Raw genomic sequence first — 15,877 nt, forward strand, 5'->3', positions numbered from 1 at the left:
AAGAAGGGAGTACCAAGTTTTCTTTTAATAATATTAAATTTTTATTTTTATGTATTATTCATAGAGAAAAAATAAATAAATAGTTTGTAGCAAGAGGTCATAGATTTAATTTTGTTTAACTTTGTTGTGCAAGACGCCCTAAGGGTACCTACCTGGTGACAAGTTGAGTTCGTCGTTCAGGCGAGGCGTGTACGCGTACAAGGCGCGGCACTTCCCAATGGACTTGATGACTACGGCGCCGTCCGCACTATCCGCAGATTTGAGTTCGGGCAAATCTGATGAACTATCGCTCTGGGAAGAGAACTCATCTGCAACCGGAAATTATTGTTCAATAAACGATTGTGTTATGTATAAGTATGTGTGTTATGTAGGTGACAAACACTACAGTTAGTAAAGGTTTTGTGACCGTGGTAAAGGTTGAACGGCGACATTCGTACTTATATCGTACGTAACTTTTACAAGATTATAATCATAAAGCTCTATGAATTCAGGGGTTATATTACAGTTAAAATCACAATCTAGTTTTAATACACTTTCAGTTGACAGCGTACTGGTCATATTTCATGATATTTCTTCTATCTACACTAACTTACCTTCCCAGCTCTGTAGTCAATTGTTATTATGATAAAAGATTATTACCAAAATCGCTATCCTGTTGGTTGGACAGTCCGTCGCCGGCGCCTCGCTCGCTCCAATCGAGAGGGCTCTCGGGCGGCGGCACGTCTAGGCCTTGGGGGTCGATGGTGGATCCATTCAGTGGCGGCGGAGGGACCGGTGACGTCACAGAGAGTGGGGTGGTCGGCGCACTAGCACTCTTCGTGTCAGAGTTCCTTCTGAAGGACAGATGGTCGATACGAAGTTTGCTAGAGGCCCGAGAGAAGACCGAGTCACGTCGGTCCTTTTCTTCGTTGCCAGAGACGCTCTTACTAAGCGCAGCGTAGTTGGGCTGCAGGTTTTTGTTCACCTCGTTCTGATAGTCTGTTTGTAGCCATGGTGGGACCTGCAACCGTACACCAAGTTATGTAAAGAAAGCTAATTCTATCCATCTATTCCATCGGCGTCCAGCTGATACCGTATGGTAAAATACCGCATTGTTACTACACTCACGAGCTATTCTTCTTCTTCTTTCGTGTCAGTGAAATGCGATTTTTTATATTTGTCCAGACCAAAAAGAAGCAACTTTGATAGCATTCTGGTTGGCCTGGAGTAAGTCTTCCCGTGTGCAGGTGGAAGGGCACAGGGGACAGGAGAGTAAATGCTCCATAGTCTGGGGGGCGGTACCACAGTCGCATAGGTTGGTACCAACGGTATAGCCCCACTTACAGAGATTGTCCTTGCAGCAGCCTACCTCTGCTCGCAACCGATTTAGAGTCTTCTCACGAGCTATGAAAATGTTCAAGTGACATATTATGGAACGTCAATAGTGGTGGGGGTAGATGGAACTTTTTAATTGAAATGAAATGAAGGAAATGAAATATTTATTTACAGAAAAATGGATACATTTGTCACACAGTACATCCTTATTTCAACTAAACTGAACTAATGAGACTATTTGTGACAAGTAATGTAGCATCTGCTGCTAAACTAGGCTATAACCTGTATTTTAGCCCGCAGCGCCCGTTACCCGTTAGTTATATAATATTAAATTGTTTAGATGCTGAAATTATCTGATTATTAATTATGAGTACTGTACTACTACTACTATTCGGCTAGGCAGAAGCAACTTCGACAAGGAGGCTGAAAGGCGCATCCAACTGGGTTGGGCTGCATTCGGGAAACTTCGTCACATATTCTCCTCGGCTATTCCTCAGAGCCTGAAGACAAAAGTCTTCAACCAGTGCGTCCTGCCAGTGATGACGTATGGTGCAGAGACGTAGACACTGACGGTAGGACTGGTCCACCGATTTAAAGTCGCTCAGCGTGCTATGGAGAGAGCTATGCTTGGGGTTTCTCTGATGGATCGTATCAGAAATGAGGTTATCCGTCAGAGGACTAAGGTTACCGACATAGCTGTCAAAATATGCAAGCTGAAGTGGCAGTGGGCTGGTCATATCTGCCGAAGAACCGATAACCGTTGGGGTAGACGAGTTCTCGAGTGGAGACCACGAACAGGCAAACGCAGCGTGGGACGCCCTCCTGCCCGCTGGACTGACGACCTTAGGCGGGTGGCGGGTAGTGGTTGGATGAGGAAGGCCAAGGACCGAGTGTTGTGGCGCTCCTTGGGAGAGGCCTATGTCCAGCAGTGGATGATTATTGGCTGATGATGATGATGATGATGAGTACTGTAGATAAAGTATGGGTTATATTTAACAGCTTAATAGGTTAGTTACATGAGGATACCATAGGTGGATACAAGTAAGTATATCTTATCTTAAGTACATATAACTATAGACAATTTATTATACTTACATAAGTAACTAGTTATGTAATTCATTTTCTTAGTTTTTTATAGAAAGTATGAACAATATTTAATATTTAAAGGGAGTAAAACATAGTTAGTAAGGTTAATAATTTCTTGTTGTAAAAGGTTACCACAATCATATTTGAGCAGGAAGGTAACTAAAATGTGGTGCTTTGTTAGAGACATAAATAGTTGTTGATACAATAGAGGGAAGAATATACATAATATTCAGAGAGAGTAACCATTTCTTCACTTCTTTTTTAAATGCAAAATAATTCAAATTATGCATAAACATAATCTTGTTAACCTTGTTATTTAAAAAAGGACCGAGAAAGCAAAATAATCTCCGTACAAAAGTAGTATGGTAACGCTGGGTCTTACATATTATGTAATATTTTCGACGTTTGTTTATTATTGATTATATGAGACCTGTCTATGCTGTTTGCTTAAAATATTTAGGAAAAAGAGTTGGCGAACTGTTGATACCTCACAATAGCTATACAGACAAAAAGTTTAGTAGGAAAAAGGAATGGGCGAAATGTGCAAACCTTTAAGATTGCTCGCTGAGCAACTTCAGCGCTTTTGAGGTAAGTTTTGGGTGCACCTCCCCAGACTGATATGCAGTAATTATTATAGATTGGCAGAGGGCTAGGTACACCTGTTTTAGGATGTTAGGTTCGAGAATGTGCCTTAGGCCGAGTTTTTTGATCCGTGGTCAACTTTAACCATTAGTCAAGTCACTTGTCAAACATGACAGCTGCATACGAATTTTCTTGGTTTTTAACTAAAGGTAGCCATTTTTGACCAATGGTTGAGTTAACTAGGGATCAAAAAACTGGCCCTTAGAGTCTTAAATACAAAAATAAGTTTCCTGATGCGGCCGGATATAAGTTTGATATGTGGTTTAAAGCTCAGGTTGCAATCGAAAAGAACTCCTAAGTATCTGATTACGAGTACACATTGTAGTTTAAGGCATGTACAGTTCCCTGAGTTATGAAGGAAAGTATGATTATAAATTGCAAGGTCTTCATTTGGTTGACCGGAACTGCGGATTGAAAAGGTCATATACTTCGTCTTGTCCACATTTAGAGATAACAAGTTATTGTTTAGCCAGTTTCTAATAATATCAAAACTATGTTGGGCTGCTTCAAATGCAAGTTCCCACGAGTCAGCCGCCAGGATTACAGCTGTATCGTATGCATATGATATTAATTTGCCTTCTGGAATATTAAGAGATAAAAGGTCGTTTATGTATACTAGAAACAGAGTTGGACCCCGCATGCTGCCTTGAGGGACACCATAATATATAGGTAAAGTTGAGCTTATGTTGTTCCCTATAGCAACACACTGAAATCTCTCTGATAAGTGATCACTAAATAGGTTAAGTTGAAAATCTCGAATTCCTAGTCTTTCCAGCTTACGCAGAAGTAATGGGACAGATACCGTGTCAAACGCTTTGGCTAGATCTAGAAATAAGGATACACATTTTTTGCCATTATCTAGATTCGTAGCAACAAAATCTGTGAAATTCAACACAGCATCTTCGGTCGATTTGTTTTGACGGAAGCCAAATTGGTTAGGGGAAAGTAAATTTTTATTTTCGAGAAACGACACTAATCTTTTATTTATATTTTTTTCTAATATTTTATATATAGAAGGTAAGATAGAAATGTGCCTATAGTTATTGACACGATCTCTGTCGCCACTCTTATAAATTGGGTCTTCTTCTTCTTGTCGTGTCGATGGCAACTGTCACACTTCCGCGGCCCAGTGGACCGCCACGTCGATACCCCTCTGGTTGGCCTTGAGGAGGTCTTCCCGGGTGCAGGTGTTGGGACATCCAGGGCACACCATCAGGTGCTCCATGGTCTGTGGAGACGCACCACATGCGCAGATGTTGGAGGCAGGGCCGCGGTAACCCCACCTGCACATGTTTTCTCCGCATCGGCCCATGTTTGTCCTGAGTCGGTTGAGTGACTTCCATGTCGCCCAGGGTAGTTCGTGTCCGGGAGGCAGGGACTCATTGGGGGAATGAAGGAGTTCGCCATCGGGTATTTTGCCTGCCATAGGTCTATCCTTTCCTTCGATGGGTCCTTGTGCGAGGCAACTGTAGACCTAAGGAAGCTTTTCCGGCTTTTAAGTCGGTAAGGAGCTGGTTCTTGGTTGTAGAGCGGGTGCCTCGGGTCGTTCTCCTGTCTGTGTTTTTCTCGAGAGCAGGCAGCCTCTCTACGCACATCGGGGGGGGGCGATACCGCACAGTGAGTACAGCATGCAAACCGGTGTCGGCTTAAGGCATCCCGTGATTGTCCGGCAGGTGTCGTTTAAGGCCACATCCACTTCCCAGATCTCGCCCACACGGGGCAGGCAAATTCACCGGCAGAGTAGCATAGTGCCAGTCCTGTGGTCCTCAGTACATCCGGTGATGCACCCCACTTGGTTGACGTAAGCTTCTGAGTAGGTTGCGTGAGCTCACCTTCTGTTTGAGGCTTACGAGTAAAGTAAAATTAAGAGTAGAGTCAGTCACTTGGTTTTAGATAAAATGTTAGATGGACCAAAGAAAAGTGTAGATAGTTTCCGCAGCAAGTTGTACTAAAGGCAAGAGCAGTAAAATTATGAGTATTGCAATAATGTACCAACAAAAATTTTGAACTGCACTGTACATATAATGATTTGGATATTGACATGTGTGTTTTACAACAAGATAGCCCATAAAGTTTAACAGATAAGTAGTACGATAGAGAAGAGAATACAAGTATACATTTTAGTCAATTATTCCTACGTAGTTTTTCGAGGTCGGCTTCGTTTAACACACGTATAAGAGGACCATTTTCTTCCTTTCTGAGATAAACAGAACCATGAGATGTCCAGCAGAAGGCATAATTATAGTTTTTCTGCAGTTCTCTCGCCATGTAGAACAACTTCTGAGTTTCGAAAGTGAGTGATTAACTCAAGTAAACTGGTTTTCGAGGACCCTGTATCTGAAGGTGCCCAGTATTGAGTTTCTCACGCTTGGGTTTATTTTTATTAAACATTTTAATTGCATTCAGGAACTTTTCCTTCTTCATTACAGTACATAACTCTGTTACAATGGTTTGAGAGGAGTCCTTTGTTTTAATCCTGTAGACATCTTTGATTTCGTGTTCCTGAAGTTCTACGTTTAGAGTCTTGCCAAGTGTCCTAACAAGGGAGCACAAGTTGTCCTTGGATTCGGTAGGTAGTTTAGGCACGTTTCTCATCTCAATACCAGATGATTTTGATTTTCGCTCTAGGAATTCGAGCCTGTCCTCAAGCTGGGTTATTTTAAGCTCATCAGCCTTTTTACCTGACTCTAGCTTTGTGATGCGCTCTAGGAACTCATCATATTTGTATGACATATGTTCGATGCTCTTCACAAGTTCGCTATTTTCTTCTTTCAGGTCTTTAATAGATGCCTGTAGGTCCCGAAAACGATGATCTTGCTCTTGGGAGAAGGCGGAGAACATATCCTTCATCATTGTTACTATGTAATGGGCATCCTCGCCCTCGAATATCCTTTTCTTTCGTTCCGCTGATTTGTTGCTACGAAGAGTTGAAATATCAGACTCAGACTCACAATGACGAAGCAAATTCGCACTGAGTCCTGTAGAAGTGGTTGCCGAGTTGATATGAGATTTAGTTGGTGATCTGTTAATCGGCATTTTCTCCTTAATTTATCGCTCAAGGCGCCGTAAACTATGAAGGCGATAAGGCAATGCCTTGGAAGCTATGCGTTGCGAAAAATGCGAAGCTATGTTAAGTTGTTCAGGCGCAAAAGAGTGCTAGCTTCGTGCGGTAGTTTTGGTAAATGGCATAAAAATATCGACCGGATTAATTACACTTTAGTTCAACAACAAAAGCACCATTCACGCACAAAATCAACTTTTGGGTAATGTTTTAGTTATAGTTATGCATATTGTAGAAGTATATACGGTTTGATTACACAAAAACTGATGTTAAACTTGTTTTTAGAATTAAAATGTAGCAGCAAAACAAAACACGTCTAACTCGAAGGGACTCCGCGCGGAGGGGGAAGGAAGAATAAGAGATTACTCGTATATCTAGTGTATCTCAGAAAAGGATACAAGCATTGATTTGATTTTACGTAACCCACCTTTAGTATGCTGTGTTGTAGTCCTTGTTTATCCCGAATAATCTGTATATGTGAGCTAAGAGGGTGCTTCACCGGTGGTCTGTTGTCTAGTTCATTCAGGGTGGTGGTTATTTTGCACCTTATGGCTTCTAGATATGTTAACATTGATCGTATCTGGAAAAGCAAGAAAGTTTTCATGTTATTGACCTGCCACCAGTGTCTTTATGCAATCACTGAATGCGTTAAATCCTAATAGAATCTATGTTACTTATTATTTAAATTAATTAACTTACATGGTACAGTTTGTCTGCAACATTTTGTTGTGAGTCATCGTTGCCAAAGGTGGGTGTTTGTTGTATGGCCATTGAGAGTTTTTCTAGTCCTTGTTTAGTTTTTCGTTCTCTATCGATGTCTTTCTTTATTAACTGCTGAATCTTCATGAGAGCCTGTTGGTTACAATAACAATCTAAAGTCTACAAATTTTTCGTAAAGTATAAATATAACTTTTATGAAGTTTGTACAATGTTATTATTTTTATTATTATTGTTTCTTATGGTAAGTAGTGCCTCTGTATTAAAGTGAAGTTAAAACAAACTTGTTGGTGGAGTAATGAATAAAACTTTATTGGAAACAACGCTCCTATTTCGTGCTTAGAGATCTTTATAGTTAGTAACTCATAATTCCTTAACAGGATGTCTCAAAATCGTGCTCATTAACAAGTTAACTGTATTACACTCACGAGCAATGAAAAAGTTCCAGTGACATAGCACTAAATAAGTCCTAAACGGAAAAAAACTAACTTAAAGACGCCGTCTGCAATATTCAAGTATTGAACAGCGCATCAAATACTACTAATTGAAAACGTATTTTAACCTTTAAGTATGGACGTCATTTTTTCTTAACACCAGTGCGGACGTGGAGCCTCACAGGCTCCTATATGCATACACTTTTTTTTTTTTATTTGATATAAGATTACTTTAAAACTGATTGGATATTGAATTTAAAGGATTTAGCAATAAAATAACGTGCTTATGTAATCAAATATTATTTAAAAAAATATAGAAATGTGAAAAATTCTAACTTATGGCAATTTTAAGTCCTAATTTACTGAGGCTACATTTTCTGGTATTAAAAACAGTCAAACTTATTACTATAACAAAATTAGTCTTATTTTCTTAAAATATAATACATAAGTAACCGAAAACACAAAACACCTGCTTCAGGTAACTATTATATAAAATATTGACCACAGTCTAATAGCGCCAATTTATTGGGAGTCAATGCACAGAGGTCTAAAACACTTGGAGACACACAGGCAACACAAACATAGGTATTCATCCTATGTTTTTTCGCGGGACAGATTCTACATGCTCTTGTGGACCCTTGACTGGTTTCTTGATCCTGGACACCTTCTGTGACCATAATTATCATCACCTAAAACTCGATTCATTAATCAACCTCAGTTCTCTTGGCAATCGTCTATTTATATCGCATCTTTGCACATGAGGCACTACATGCACACGTGCTAGTTTTTTTAGAAATTACCTTTACCTTTAGAAGTACAAGCATTATTTATTTTTCACATTTTGAAAAAAAAATCTAAAAAAATCATAATCGGCCATACAAAATATATTGTATGACAACAATGGACGTGTAGCCTGACAGGCTCCAGTCAATTTTTTGATGGTCATTACTCACGTGATATTCACCAGACGACTCAACCTCCTCCCTCATTGGTAATTTGGCAACTAAAACAAAAGCTACTGAGCCGCTCAATCGCGGGGAGCGGGGGGAAATAGGCAAAACTATGAAAACGTAAACATTAGGTAGCCTGTGAGACTCCACGTCCATACTTAAAGGTTAAAATAAATGTGTGAAAAAATTAAGGTCGTTTGGTGGCATTTTGTGAGTAGAACTTTTTCATTGCTCGTGAGTGTAGTACAGTTAACAGTGAACTTGTTAGCGAGATTTTTAATCGTCCTGTGCAGCGATTACAAGATGGAACATGTTAAAGGCTCCCATTCACGGGCGCGCGAATCCGCGGATTTGTCGTTGGCTCCACGGGTTGGTACGGCTCGGGGCTCGGCTTGCGGTGCGTGTAGTTATAGCCGCATGCCTCGGGTTTGCTAGAATGCGATCCAATGCTCGGTTTGTATAAAAGTTACTTCGGTGATGAACATACAAACCGAGCATTGGATCGCGTTGTAGCAAACCCGAGGCATGCCTCGCGGAGGCGTGCATCAGTTGGATACTCGGCTATTTTTATACATCTTTGTTTCTTTCTAAATGGGTGGCTTAACAGATGGCACTGACCACTTTCCTGCGTTCCTTGTTCATGGCCAGCGTGGTGTGTTCGCAGTAGAAGTCTGGCAGCAGCTGCTCGCTGGCGCCGGCCGGCTGCGCGCGCACGCCGCGCACGGCTCGCATGTCTGCCGTCGCGTTCGCGTTGCTGATTGGCGATGCCAACGCTATTGTTGTCTGAAATTGTGGAATAATTATGTGTGGGGATGTCTCACGCGGCCATCGTATCCCAAGCGAGGCAGAGCCGGTGCGTGTCGGGCAGCTGACATAGGTATCTACACAGATACATTATGATAATACATAATTACCCAACACAAGTACAACTAATATATTATGTAGCACATATATATATGTAGCACATGCTGAGTCTGAACCATTTCGCTATCACTGTGCACGACATGGAGATTGGCAACCATAAAATATTGTTTATTTATTTAATGTATAAGCTGTGTACCTACCAAATTTGTATTGTTATGTGATTTTCCATGTTGTGTATTCTTGAAGGCGAATAAACTATTTCTTTCTTTCTTTCTTTCTTTCTTTCTAAATACACATACATAACACCCAGGACAAGTACAACAAATATTTGCCTCGGCCGGGGATCGAACCCGGGACCTACGGCAGTCCAGTTCACTAACCACTACACTATTCGGTCGTATTGTTATATGAAATGGTTATTTATCAGTTATGGTTTTTAATGATTTTAACAAAACTTATGTTATAAATTGTACTCACATCGTTGAGTAGCGGCGGCACAGCGGTGGTGAGATGCAGGTAGCAGTCGGCGGCTGCCTTCAGCTGCTCCAGCCGCTCCTCCTCCAGCGTCTCCAACATGCCGGCGCCCTTCACCACGCTCGTCTCCCATTCCAACCTGCCGACATTCATTATAACATAGCATAATAATATGTAGAAGCGTCCGTAGTCGAGATACCACTCGCACTAGGCCTAAAACCCTTCCTTTATTGGAAGGAGACCCGTGCCTGTCGCTGTTTTGTCAGCAATTTCTATGATCGACTTTTTGATACGGAGAGGCAGGGGCTCGTACGTGAGACGTGATGAATGAAAATTAATGAATGAATATAATAATGTGTGGGAACATCTCACACGACCATAAGCTAGGCAGAGCCTGTAATATGGGTATCGGAGAGCTAATATATCTATATCTTCTATAAATATTAACACACAAGACCCGAGTACAAATATCTGTCTTTAAACAAATATCAATTATTTATAAGTCCATAATAATTATGCTCACCAAACAACCATTCGGCTGCCATTCGTCCTGAATATATTTAATATGCGTGCGGAGGCTTTGAAATGCGCAACTTGACGACCGAATTACTTTGAATTCTTAGATAAAGTGTGATCATAGTCCTACTTACTTAAACCTACAACCTACAACTCACCTAGCTCTTTCAGCGTGAACGCAAACGTTGTAGTACTCGATTTCAGTCTTCTTGACGGCGTCCTCTGTCTTCCTCTTCTTCACCTTTAGCTTGGCGACGTCCTTGTCTAGCACGGCGCAGGCGAGCCGCTCGGTGCGCGCCGACGCGAGCGTGGCGTGCGCGTGCGCGTGTGGTATGTGTCCCACGCTCGAGCTGCGCAACATCGCCTTGCTAAGGATAAACACACGCTTTGCAGAATAAGTCTGTTAAAAACTATAATATTAACGCTAACTTATGGAATATACGAGTGTATCAAGGGACTCTTCCACTTTTCAGGTTATATATTTTTTAGGAGTTTTAGCATTCTCTGTTTTGCATCACCAATCAAATCATATTCAATCTGTTATGCCTTTTTTATTATTGTATATTACTGTGAAAGCATGACAAAAATTGATAAAGGCTGGTGCAAACGAAAAGCCTCACAGTTCACAAAACAAAACATTGTAAACTATCAAAGTATACAAAATACTAATATTCGTAGAATAGCTCAACATTCGCGGTAATAAAGTTTAAAACAATCGCATAGCTGAAGGATCCTTCTACTTTTAACAACGCTAGAGCCTTTGTTACCGGCAAGCATGCCGTCATTGTTAGAAATTAAGCTGTTATTTCATAACATTCACCTTCCATCGAGGCCTAGGTCCTGTAGTTTCTCGTTTTCCCTGGCCGCTGTGTGCGATAGCTTCTTGTTCTTGGCTTCCACCGTCCTCCACTCGGTCAGTGTCCGGGTCGTCTTGTCCACGTTACCCTCGATCTGAAAAACGACGGAATACAAAATTTGATGTTTGAAAAAAAGTTTGAATTTGTAACCCAGTACGCTAGGGCATTGAAAATCGAAACCCGGGTTCTTGGGTATAAGCACAGGCATGTATGACATGTTCGATGTTCGTGGGTAAAAGCATAATGAGAACCCAGGTTTTTCGTGATTTTTGGTATTTCTGTTATAAGTTTTTAAAAAACGAAGGAACAGTTGCACGCATGAGACTGCATTCATAGATCCATGAATTCTTATGAGCCCTACTGTACACAAAGTATGTACATCATTGACCATCTCGATCGCGGAGGCTTCGTAGTTAAAACTATCGACGTAATCATTCATATTATAGTGCTGTTTTTTAATCGCATTCACGGCAGCCGGCTTTGATGATTCGAACCGCTCTAAATTTTTATTCTTGACAAACTGTGCCACAAATAGGGATCATTTGGACTTCGAAAAGCGCGGTGTTTTGCAAAATTTAGTGAATATTTTACCTTTTTCCTAAGCTTTTGTTGGTTGTCGATAACATTTTTCATTGGTTTCACTAATTCTTCGTGGACGGCATTTGAGTAGTTTCTGTAAAAAATAAATAAGTATGTTAAATTAGAACCATTCGTTACAAAAAAAGATGTAGTACCTACTCTTTATTTGTACAACAAAAGGGAGTTTAATTGCTTAAAGTGATTTCTTCCATAAAAGAAGCCATGCAAAATACTGTACAACTATATTTTGGAAAATTCCTATGAAACTAAATAATACTAAGAACTCGCATGATTACACCATAAAATATAAATGTTTACCTAATAGTTAGTTGCACTCTCCTAAAAGAGGCCGCGATTGGCCTACCCGAGGCAGTGGCTGCGGAGACCATAAATAATGATGTAGGTACCTACCTGATCCCAATCTTTTTGTAGTTTCGTTTATAAACATCTACGTCTTCAGTATTTTCAGTCGAAATTGACCTTTTTAGCTATGTATGTTGTAATAAATCATTCTACACATCATCATCGTCATCATCAGCCCGTAGTCGTCAGCTAACAGCTAGACATAGGCCTCTCCTATGCAGCGCCACAACACTGTCCTCGGCCTGCCTCATCCAGCCACTACCAGCCACCTGTCTAAGGTCGCCAATCCAGCGGGCCCGATGGCTTCCCACGCTTGCCTTTTCATGGTCTCACATGATTCACCTGAGTACACCTCTTGTACCTAAAGCTCTATAGGTCTAGTTTTGGTTTGCTCTTTTTCGACAAAGACCTACATCGCGGTGGGTCTAGCTATCGTAATATAACGCGAAGTAGCTGTACTGCGTAATAGGTACACTCCGCGCAAAGGCGCACCACTAATTTAACAATGAACTTGTTATCATTACCGATGTATCTCGGCCCTCTTCTCCATCTCTATGGAGACGTGCTTCCAAGCCTCGACGCAGGAGCCCACGCTCTCCCGACATGCCTTGCCCAGCTTGGCACCAAGCTTCGACAGGCATTTCGAGTAGTACAGCTCTGCCTCCACCCTGGAACATAAGGGATTTGGACTTTAAAGGTAACCGTACATATAAGCGTAACGTAAAGGGATCCCCTCTTTTTCTTCGGTCAAGCAGAAGGGCTAGCACGGGGCGCATTTAAGACGTGACAAAAGATCTGCGTCACGCTCGCTTTTTTGCGCCCCGTGCTAGCCCTTCAGTGTAGAACGCGAGCTCACAGCCCGACGAGGTAAGCAAGGGAGTAATGAAAAACGTCTCCAAAACAGGAATTATCTTATCAGAAAAGAAATACTGTGGGGTTACCACCACCGACACATTAACAAATAACAATCCATAGACAGCGACGCTCGCCTGTCAAGCATCTGTCAGATCCATACAAGTTACGTCAATTTAACTAACGAGCGACGCTGCCGAAGGATTATTAATTGCAAACCCCATAGCAAAGCATAAAAAAATGTCGTCAAAATTACACACTCGTTTCAGGATATGAAAATATTAAGCTCTGATGTTGTTTTTTTTATAATTATTGAGTCAAAGAATGGTGTCGGCTATTCGGTATAATTGAAGGAATGTTGTTGTTATTTCGGGAGCGGCGCGGCCCACTTGGACGCCATCGCGACGAACCAATTTAGATTTTGTGGCCATTGCCATCGGATGTCAGTATCACCGATGCATTATCCCAATTATTGTTCTAATAGAATAGTAGTCTGATATTAAAAATATATAAAATATGGTACAAACCATATAATTAAAAGTATAAAAACTCATCGGTTCCATTTACATTTTAAAAAACTATTGGGATTTAAAAAAACTGAAATTAGTTCAAACATACTGCATATAATAAAATTATATGTAACATTATAATAAAAATACGTAACTCAAAAATCATAAACTGTCAAATCGTAAGACACCGTTGCATTTCACCTCACATTAAAAAAACACACAAACAGATTCTGTTTTCAAAGTTAAAAATAAAGTCACTGAAACAATTCACATGAAATATACTGATTCTCGAAATTGTTCAGTCTTGATTATCAGACAATGGGGTATTGTTTAGATGCAAATATCTGAGGAAGCAAGATGCTCTGATACCAATTGCTTATCTGGAAATAAACTGCGGGTTGAACACGCCCACTGATGCGGAAGAAAGTCGAAGCAAGGCCCACTTGCAGCAATGGTTTAATTGAATCTTAACATTGGGTTAAGATTAACGCTCTTAATGCAGAGTTGTATAGAATAGAATAGAATAGAATAGAATACTTTATTTGCGTAAAACATGGTATTACATAGATGTCAATATTACCGAAAAGTGCTCATGTTTAGCCAAATTATATTAGCATGCAAATCATTATTTCTAGAGTAGGTACTTACAAACTAATATTTACATTATTAACTACTCTAAAAATTCTTGTAGGCTATAGAAATTGTTTTCTGTTAGCCATTTATAAAATTTGTTCTTGAACATATTAATATTTAGGGATTTGAGTTCATTCGGCAACTTATTGAATATTTTGACACACATTATAATACAACTTTTGCTATATTTAGCCGATTTAGGTACATCGTTATACACCAGTCTGTGCGGATTTCTTTGGGCTCTATTTGTCACATCGTAAGCATTCAAGAACAAGAATTTATGTTGCATTACAAAGACACTCATTTCAAATATGTAAAGTGATGGTAGTGGTAGCAAGCCAAGCCTCCCAAACAGAGGTTTGCATGACTCATCGGCAGGGACTCCACATATAGCCCTGATACATTTTTTTTGCGCAACAAATACTCTTTTGATGTCCGTACTATTACCCCACATTACGATCCCGTATCTTAGTATAGATTCCACGTAGGCACGATAGGATATGATAGCGGTTTTCTTGTTAGTAACTGTTTTTATTTTATTTAGTGCGTAGGCAAATCTATTCACTCTATTGCATAGGTTATCTAGGTGCAGTTTCCAGTTTAAGTCCTGGTCTAAGATAACACCTAGAAACTTAGTATTCGATACTTCTTTGATTCTGTCAATATTTAATTGAAAATTATATTGTGAATATTTTGATTTATGGAATTGTATATTATTAGATTTGTCCAAATTAATTAATAAATTATTCATTTGTAGCCAATGTATAATATCTTTAATTGTATTATTAATTTGAATTTGTAGAAAGGAACATTAAGCTAATGTCGGCACTAAATCTATGGTCTGTCTCTTTCTGCCCGTAAGCTCTCAGATCAAGGCAGTTATAGATTTAATGCCAACATTAGCTGAACGTGTATAAGTAATAAATGCATTTATTTACAATTATAATTTAAACCTAGGTTACGAGTGCCTTTTTAAAAACAGATATGCTAAGCTACGTTACTATTTATGGGATTGATATCCACCAATCATATTAATTGGTCCACACACCGGGTAATAACGGATTCTAATTAAATACCTTTCCTGAAGTATGGTAGCCAATTCCTTGCTGAAGTCACTGCCTTGTTTCACGTAGCGACGGAGCTCATCGAAACCTGTCTGCGCCTGTAAACAATGATAAAATTTAGTACCTTGATTTATCTATATATATATACTACATACATGGTGGGGCAAAATGGTATAGTAAGACGCAAGGTTATGAGTCACGGGCATGGAAGTAATAAGTACTTACTTATTATTTCCATGGTCACGGGCTTGTCCCACATAAAATATTTATGGGATAAAAATAAATAAGGTAGTCGCTCAAAATCGCAGTTATTAGTAATTATACGGAGATATTTTTAATTTTCTTTGCCGTGACCCAGCAAAGGAACTATAGAGATACGCATTAAGAAATGCATTCCACTACACGTACTATTAAAAATGAACACAATTAGATTGTGAAACTTACCCATGATGGTATTTTGAGGATTTTAAGTGGAAATGCGTGGAGCGGCCTCACTAGATAGTTAACTTTGTTAATGACCCAAATAATTCCAACAATTATAATTGTAAACAAAGCTGAATATCATTACTGTTACGTGCGGACAGGGTTGTGGAAACAATGGCATGGACTATTATAATACCAGTACCAAACAGACACAGGGTATGGTTTGTTATCCTTAAATATTAGTTGTTAATAGCCTGCTGGTAAGACTCTACTAAAATAACCCATTAAGTTAGAAATAACATAAGTTACATCAGGCATTGTCTGGCTGGCTATCGCTTCTAAAAACAGCAGTCCTTGTTGTCTCGCCAAAATCACGCCAAAATCCAAATTTTAATTTAAGTTTGCAGCTAACGTCTATTAGGTAATTAATAATTTTAACTATTACATACGGTTGTTTTCATATTTTTGCCCTGTTGCCTATTTGTTTGCTAAGGTTTTAGCAACCGTATTCAAGGTACCTACTAACAAGAGGTAAGTGA

The 15,877-nt window shown here is 39.8% G+C and overlaps 1 protein-coding gene across 1 annotated transcript in view; it reads right to left on the reverse strand.

The window, feature by feature from the left end:
* Positions 1 to 15,877, reverse strand: part of LOC105388278 (nostrin) — a 50,130-nt gene that overhangs the window by 1,115 nt on the left and 33,138 nt on the right. Inside the window, exons 3-13 of the mRNA XM_038122013.2 lie at positions 14,928 to 15,013; positions 12,382 to 12,525; positions 11,507 to 11,588; positions 10,879 to 11,009; positions 10,217 to 10,426; positions 9,546 to 9,681; positions 8,823 to 8,987; positions 6,803 to 6,955; positions 6,531 to 6,683; positions 640 to 1,000; positions 153 to 308 (exon numbers count right to left, since the gene is read on the reverse strand). Of these exons, the coding sequence (XP_037977941.2) occupies positions 153 to 308; positions 640 to 1,000; positions 6,531 to 6,683; positions 6,803 to 6,955; positions 8,823 to 8,987; positions 9,546 to 9,681; positions 10,217 to 10,426; positions 10,879 to 11,009; positions 11,507 to 11,588; positions 12,382 to 12,525; positions 14,928 to 15,013 (1,777 nt within the window). The remainder of the gene's footprint in view (positions 1 to 152; positions 309 to 639; positions 1,001 to 6,530; positions 6,684 to 6,802; positions 6,956 to 8,822; positions 8,988 to 9,545; positions 9,682 to 10,216; positions 10,427 to 10,878; positions 11,010 to 11,506; positions 11,589 to 12,381; positions 12,526 to 14,927; positions 15,014 to 15,877) is intronic.

Source organism: Plutella xylostella, chromosome Z (genome assembly GCF_932276165.1).
Source record: "Plutella xylostella chromosome Z, ilPluXylo3.1, whole genome shotgun sequence".
NCBI classification, from domain to species: Eukaryota; Metazoa; Arthropoda; class Insecta; order Lepidoptera; family Plutellidae; genus Plutella; species Plutella xylostella.